At 33.7% G+C, this 8,272-nt stretch overlaps 1 protein-coding gene across 2 annotated transcripts; it reads right to left on the bottom strand.

Moving 5' to 3' along the window:
* Nucleotides 1-338: 338 nt before the first annotated feature.
* On the bottom strand, nt 339-7,939 carry LOC120331527 (solute carrier family 22 member 4-like). Of its 2 annotated transcripts, none has more exons than XM_039398615.2 (13): nt 7,676-7,939; nt 6,893-7,093; nt 6,558-6,770; nt 6,314-6,414; nt 5,922-6,076; nt 5,674-5,845; nt 5,173-5,293; nt 4,978-5,093; nt 3,789-4,003; nt 2,340-2,522; nt 1,473-1,611; nt 1,284-1,376; nt 339-901 (listed from the first exon to the last, which is right to left on the bottom strand). In XM_039398615.2, coding segments are annotated over exons 1-13 (1,722 nt in total). In that variant the 5' UTR covers nt 7,688-7,939; the 3' UTR covers nt 339-900. The 2 variants fall into 2 exon arrangements, with proteins under 2 accessions (XP_039254549.2, XP_039254548.2); XM_039398614.2 differs by having other exon boundaries at nt 339-824.
* Nucleotides 7,940-8,272: the final 333 nt, after the last annotated feature.

The raw sequence follows: 8,272 nt of genomic DNA, 5'->3' as shown, positions 1-8,272 counted from the left end.
TCACCACGTTGGCTATTAACAGTTGGTAAAACAAATACTGCGATTGCAGGCTTGGACAGATGAAATAAATCTGACAGGATTCTCTCACCAGACACACCAAACTGGTGAGATTCAGTTTTGATCTGGAACATACATTCAATTGACATTTCATTTAATTCAATGTCATAATTATGAACCATTTGGAGTACTAATGCTTTGGTTTCTGCGAGAAATTTTTTTCCTGCTCACGAATTTTCTTTTAGCTCGATTTGTTAGTTGTTGCTGACTAGTTTACTAATTTAGTTATATATCAGACTCTCAAATCTAGACTGCGATATTAAATAATGTATTAATTAAAAGTTATCCACTTTTCAGTTAATTTTACATAAGAGATAAATATATTTTTGACTATTTTTAATTTTATTGCTCCGTTCAATTAAACATAAATTCAACAACGACAAAACATAAAACATAAACTTATACAATTGTACCTTGAGTAGAGATTGACCGGACAACAACAGCATACCTTACAAGAATAGTCAAATAAGGTCAATCAAATCTTAATTTTCTTTCCATTTTTTTCGGTTCCTTTATTGGGATTTCACTTATTTTGGCTTGGGCCATTCTATTTAAAGGCGTTTAAGATTTTTCTTTTCCGTCACGCGGATAAATTATTTCGCACAATTTCGAGACAAGGATTTTTTTCGATCAACTAGAAATTAGTTCATTTCATTTTTTTCTACAGAAGTTATTTAGAATGAGAAATGATTTTTTTGTTTTCGGTTTACACGCAAACATTGTGAAAAAGATCAAAATCGTTTCAATGGCTCGTGCCGATGAGGTCACTGTTGATGCAAAAGAGAAAGTTTCCAGTATTATTCCGATAATACAATCTAAAGTCTGAGGCAAATCTTCGATAATTCTGTTAATTGAAAATTAACTGTTTCTGTTAATTCTGTTAATTGAAAATTAACAGAATAATATTACGATAATTAAAAATTTGTTACTGTACAAACTTTTTTTGTTTAATTACATTTGATTAATAGACGTTATGAACAAAACTGTCACATTCATCATGTCTTTTGAACGCTCATTACTTTTTTGCGCTTGTTCGTTATGCCAATTGACATACCAATGCATGACTAGATTAGGTACCGCAATGTTCAATTATATGGTCAAAGTATGTGAAAAACCGTATGGCTAATGAATGAATGACAAAATATGAAGGTGAAAAACCACGAATATTACAAAGGTTCATCGTAAGGGTTCTACTAAGTTTCATATGTACAAGAACAATTATTTACCAAGTTGTCAATTTCTTTTCCGTGTGATTATCCTTGCTTTGATTGGTATATTTATTTGGTTCGAATTTTCGAAATATATTGAATCCATAGTATCTGTGAAATATTAACAAAATATATAGTTAACTTGTTAGGTGTTTCTAACTTCAATCCAATCTAATAACTGTTCAAGTACACATATAAACCATATACCGTTTGTTACTTTCAGCTTGTTGAATTGTATCTGGCATCTCCACTCCTATTGTTTCCGGAATGCGAACGATACAAATGATTCCGCTCAGAATTGTCAATCCACCCATTATCCAGTTTGGTATAGAGTATTGAATTTTATCTGTATATTATTAGTGTTATGAAATATATCTAAATGGTGAAGTTGCGTGTTAGCACTCATCGATTTTAATCGGTAAGTATGTTGATAGGTATTTGTCTGTTTGTCTGTCTGTTTGTCTGTCTGTTAGATGCACGCGATATCTCACGAAAGCGAGATTGGATGTGCTGCAGATTGCATGTGCATTCATCATATCTCGTACCAGAAGCCTATTGATTTTTGGCGAATTATGTCGTATAATTAGCGATTTATCAATTAATTAGTGATGGGATACAAGGTGTCACTATGGAGTAAGAGCGATGTTTTGGGGGATCCCCTAACTTTCGATCGATAAGTCATCGGTCTCTGACCGATATTCTCGTCTATTCATTTTTTAATAATTTATTTGAATACATTTTCTACCTGTTAAAATTAAAATCAAGCTTGAATAAACGTACGTTCATGATCTTTTCAATGGTAAATACTGCAATAAACGAAAGAACAAAAATTAAATACAGATTATATTCGCAAAATTTGGATTGTAGACTCATTTGTGTGCTTATATGCCTATAAACGGTTATGTATACCTCGACGTAGTCGTAGATTATATACTGTTAAGCAGGCTCCCTTTTACGGTAGGTTTTCCTTTGTTTCTGAGTAAGTGCGCTATAACTTGTTCCAAACACCTTTTTCCCGAAAAAGATCTGTAAGACCGACGCTATATATAAACTATAATGTGAATCCATACTTACTCATGAACATGACGAATGGTGCGACGATCGCTCCAATACGACTGCAGAATGATGCCATGCTCATTGCTGCGCTTCGTTGTAGAGTGGGGGCTATTTCAGATGTGCTCAAGTAGGTGATATAAAACACTGCGCTTACAGCACCTTTTCCGATTATAGATGTTATTGTCCTGATTAAAGAAATGTCTGAAAAAATAATATAATTTTTAATAATTAAATTATTTTCATGAGTATTATGAAAGCATTCACTGGTGTTGTATTGAATATATATATTATGTATATTTTAGGACGTATTGACATAAAACTTAAATTGCAAGTAATACGAACGTAGATTTGTAATTCGCGATCATTACTTATCGATTTTAATCGGTAAGTATGTTGATCGGTAATTGTCTGTTTGTCTGTTAGATGCACGCGATATTTCACGAAAGCGAGATTGAATCTGCTCCAGATTTTGCATGTGCATTCATGTGCAAGCATATTGCTTTTGGATGAATTATGTTGTATATTTAGCGAGGTATCAATTAATTAGTGATGAGACACAAGGTGTCACTATGGAGTAAGAGCGCTGTTTTAGGATCCTCTAACTTTCGATCGATAAGTCTTCGATCTCTGACCGATATTCTTGTTTATTGGTTATGTCAGATGGAATCTGGACTATTCTCAAACAGATTCGATTGAACTTATAAACGTTATTTTCTCGGAAAATACATCTGTATACAAATAAACATTAAAAGAATCCAATGGAAATAGCTTTTTTGCTGTTTTTAAGACTTCATATCATTAAATTTATACGCAATAGAACAGTTCAGTTTAGAAATCCAGTATAAATCTATTTCGAGTGCGTTGAACTGTTGCAATCGAATCATATTGTCACCAAATCGTCAAGGACCTATATCAAATCTTGCAGAGCTTTACACACTTGAACAATTCCTGTTTTTTTTTATTCAAGCTTCTTTAAAAGTGGTTAAATCTTGCTGTTGTCGCTAGAAGGTTATTACTTTTATTCATTTCAAAAAATATAGTTCGTTTTTCACTTTTAAGTTGTGTGTGATGACGTTATAAAAATTAAAATTTGCGCCTCGTGCTGTGGTCATAGAAGTCGGGTGTTATTCGATAAGCAAGACTATAGGTACACTATAAGTTTTGATAATAGTTTGTTTGGCTTTCGCGTTTCGTTCTGCTGCATTTGTTCAAATATCAGCAGCAATTCCAAATACTATAAATATTCATTTTCACAAGTTACCTTTTGTTGTGTGAAAAATATAGGAAATAAAATATCGTTTGGAAAAACAGACAAATGACGCCGAAGCAAATTACTCACGTAACAAGTTATAGATTGATGTTTAACAGGAAAAGGTATTGAACAACGTAATGTATGTTGTTTCGTTGCTTAATTGCTATCTGCTCAGAATACAAACTCGCATACAACTGAAGATATATATATCTAACCTTCTGGTAAATAAGGTAGGATAATGCTCGAAGTTCCACAGATCAAAAGAGAGAAAGTTGTGCATCTTGGACGGCCGAAAATGTTGACTGCATAATATGCAATAACAAGTGCGGGAATTTCCGCCAATGCTGAGTACAATATGTTTAAGTATCGATCATCACTGAAGCTCTTTGAGTGGTACGATATTGCGTAGTAAACAAGACCTGCTACAAACCTTGAAAAATATGAAAAAATAATATTTTATATTTTGCTTATTATGAAATTGATTATCTGGTAGGCGGGGAAGGAATTATTGCCTCGTGTAGCAATAATGTGATAATACTTATAAATCCTTTATATTCCTCGAGGCAGTTTCAATAAAATTGCTTCCGACACTTTCTCGACAATGCCATTTCGGATTCCCGTCTTTGGCCATGCTGATATTTTTATCAATTTATCCTGATAATAGGGTAAGATTTAAATATTTATCTCGGGGGAGAGGAAAGCCGACAAGACCTAATCGAATGGCGACCACAGCCTCTAGTCAGGTTGCCAGTTCATTTGGGGTATGGGATTAGTTATCCAATTATTTGTTTTCGGAAGCATGAACATGCTGGCGGGGGAGCCGTAACCGACCAGAGGTTACGTGAACCACCCTGCGGCAGCGAGGAGTCCAACAATCCTCTCGCACATAACTATGCCCGCGTGGGATTCGAACCTGCGAACCCACGCAGGGTACTCATAGGTGCGGTGGCGAGCGTATGGACAACGCTCAGCGCGATGCGCCATAAGGCTTAATATACTCTTATAAATCTTTTATACACCATCAAAACTGCCTTGCAAAAAGCTCTGATCTCACGAAAATATATCTGCCATATACTCGTAACGAGTCACTCAACTTTGTTATCGAATTTTTTACAGATTTATATATCCGCAATGCTCTATTATAATTATTAATAAATGAAACGTAATTGCCAAAGAAGAGGGGTTTCGATGATTGACTGTCGCTCAAGGTCCTTATGAGGTATTTCAAATATTGCCATCGGTCTCAAACCAGCACAGCTTAAAACCTCAATATTGAAATTGGTAACTTTTCTTCAGTTAGTAATATTTCTAGAATATCACGCATATGTCATAAAAATGCTTGGAGATAACTACCATGATACAAATCTGGGGCGTGATATCAAACAATGATTTTGTCTCACTTACCAAACGAAGAAAATTGCCAGACATCTAGAGGTTAATGTAGATTTGAAAAATATGCGAAGCGTCTCTATTGGCCCTGACAAAGATGCCATCGTATTACGGAAATCAACTCCTTGTACCTTAAAGTAAATTGTTTAGCGTAAAATTAACTACCAAGATAATAGTAGAATAAAAAACTTGGATATTGAATCACAATACTTTTTTTATTGATGCAAAATCAATATTCATTTTGTTCATCTTTGCCATTTTTTTCAAACCTACAATCGCGTCATTTTTCCGACCGACTGTCAATAGCCAACGTGGTGATTCTGGAAACAGCCTGAAAACCAAGATATGGTTAAAAGTTCAACTTAGTTGGAAGTAAATTCATGTAAATATAACTCTGTGTTTTTTTATAGAAAATATACAAATATTTTTATCTATAAACAGCACTGATTTTAGGTTTTCAAAGAAGTAAGTTTGTTGTTGCGGACGTAGCCAATATAGTTACAGCCGAGACGAGGGATTTCGGAGTCAAAACTGATTTTTCCATCGACGCATATAATCAGATGAAATATTCTGCTGAAGTCAGGTGCTAGATATAGGAACGAAACGCCACCAAACATTTATAAACTAGTAAATGTAACAATATAACTGACTTTCAGAATTTTTGACAATGAAAATTTAATAAAATGTTTATTTGCCGCATAAAATACATACCAGTAGCCCGGAAGATAGATCAAAGCGCCAAGTACCATGGATGCCCATAAGTATGAACGCCATGTTTGTGTATAATAGCCAATCAACGGAACAATAGCATATCCGATGGAAAATGAATATAATGAACAAATAGCCATAAAATTTCTTGACTTCACCGAAATAACCTCCGTTGCTGAAGTGAAGTAAAGTGAAAATTAGGTTAAAAAGCACGGTGTATGTAAAGAAACACATTTAAAAATGAATCTCACCTAATACAAAAGCAACAACATAATTGATAATTCCAGTCATTCCATTTAAATAAGCTGCAGCCAGATATACATAATAGTTCCATGCAGCAGCTATGAACGCCAGTGATCCAATCTGAGCCAAAGTCGCGAGCAGGTACACTGGCCTTCTACCATACCTACAAATTACGAATATATTTTGAGAAGTTATTTGCTACTTATAAATAACATACATTACTAATGTAAGAGGTTTATAAAACTGACTTTTACATGTCCCGTTTAATGCCAATGCCAATAACGTGAATAGTGTGTTATACGGCATTTTGGAATCAGTCTTCTTCGTATCGCGAATGTGAATATGTAGGAATGCAATACCATAAACAATCGCGTCAAGGTTGCACTAGGTAAAAATTTACCTATCAGCAAGCATGCCCGCTACAGATCCACTTGCCATTCCCGTCTGGAAGAATGTAATGACTAAAGGTGCTTTCCAGTTATTGTTGCACACCATTTCGAACTAAAAAATGTAAATTAAAAAAAGATTATACCTTCCTCAAAGAAAATAACGCAATAAAGTAAGTAGTAAGTGGAGTAAATGAAAAGACAAAAAAGAGTGAATAACAAAGAATTAGGTTGAAAGATCTGATGTTTGATTTATACCTCAGTAACTGCGCTATCATGATTCGACGGCGTGTCAAATATGTATCCATTCATACACGGTATAATGTCAACAGAATTATTGGAACTGATAAACGAGAGTTCTGCAGAATAAGTTCGATTGTACATGTGACATTCGTTTCTAATTATCTCTCCATAACTATCGACTTCTTTGGGTATGAAATAGTTAAGAATTTCTTCACTGTCGTTTGACTTCTGCAATGGAGAGTTTATTTGTTGAAAACTGTAACAAAAATAGTAGACAGCAAATTCGTTTTATTTAATTAATTATTGATTGTTTATCAAGCCCCACTACGAATAAAATAAAAAGTGTTTACGTTTTTCAATAAATTTTCAATTTCATCAGATAATCTACATCGATGACTCGGTTCAAAATGATTGATGGCAAATCGTATGGTCGTAAAAGCATTTGGGATAGAAGCAACAAGCACAAGGATATAAATGACGGTTTGATAACGTCCCCACTTCCTCAACTTTTGAAATGCTTCGTCAATGTTCATTATCTTCTGTGATGAATTCTATATTATTTAAATATATATATGGATATTCTGAAATACTAGGATATTAATCACATATACTTATACAATTATTTAAAATTGATATCATAAATTACAACAAAATAATTGTTTCCAAAAACAAGGAATTTAATAAACTTCGAGGTTTTGATTGCCACAGTTTTAATTTATCAACTGAAATTTTATCTCTCAAGCATTTCCTTGAACTTGTTTAATTTCACATATTTAACTCATGAAGAAGTATACAAATATAGTGTTTATTTTATACGGTGATCAAGATCAATAATATAAAAAATAGCTACATCAAACGTATTTTTGACCAAAAATATCTTTTATTGGACTGCATTAAATAATCATTGGAACCTGTTTAAATGTATAATAATCGTTTTTCTATATTTTAAGTTGAGTCAAACTTAACAATGCATAGCGGTTGCAATATAATAAATATACGTAGACATGTGATTTCAATGAAAAAAAACTTTTCAACACCGTCTAAAAGTATTCATTTCTATTTCAGGTCTATTTTGCAATTCATATCACGTACTGCATCTAAAATGCTACAACGCAAAACTCAAATACACACACCTTGTCGTTCATTAGTTCATCTGGAAATGAATATTAAGCAAAATGTTTTCAGCTTTTAACTGAGATTTTTTGAAAGAAGGATGTAGCAGTTGTCTTGAGGAAGAAGACACAAGGCTTTCATCAAATAGTAAGTGATAAAAGAGTAATTGTTAAATCGTTAAACACAAAGATCGAATATCGAACAAGTCATATTTTAAGAAGCTCAAAGTTATGTTACCAAAAAATCACACGAGTAATACGAGTTTAAATACGCCGACTTGAATAAAAATCTCCTGATCGCATTGACAGTGATACAGAAAAAAAGCATGCTTGAATTAGCAGTAGAGTCTGCAACAAAGTACTGTAATCAATATAACGCGTCGAGACGCAGCGCATTCCGGAAAGCGAACTTGCCACAGACAATGTTATGATATATTATCATGCGGACGTGATCCACATTCCACATCAACTTGAGAAAAATTAGGTTTGTGCAAAACTTTTGTAATGCCGTGTCACATAAACACGTGGTAATTTTTCTCAGGCTTCGTACAACTCAAAGCAAACAGACGTACTCTTGGACCTCATATTTCGACCCAAGGTCGTTATAATGTTATAATT

Source organism: Styela clava, chromosome 6 (assembly GCF_964204865.1).
Source record: "Styela clava chromosome 6, kaStyClav1.hap1.2, whole genome shotgun sequence".
NCBI classification, from domain to species: domain Eukaryota; kingdom Metazoa; phylum Chordata; class Ascidiacea; order Stolidobranchia; family Styelidae; genus Styela; species Styela clava.
This window is presented reverse-complemented; position numbering and strand designations above follow the sequence as displayed.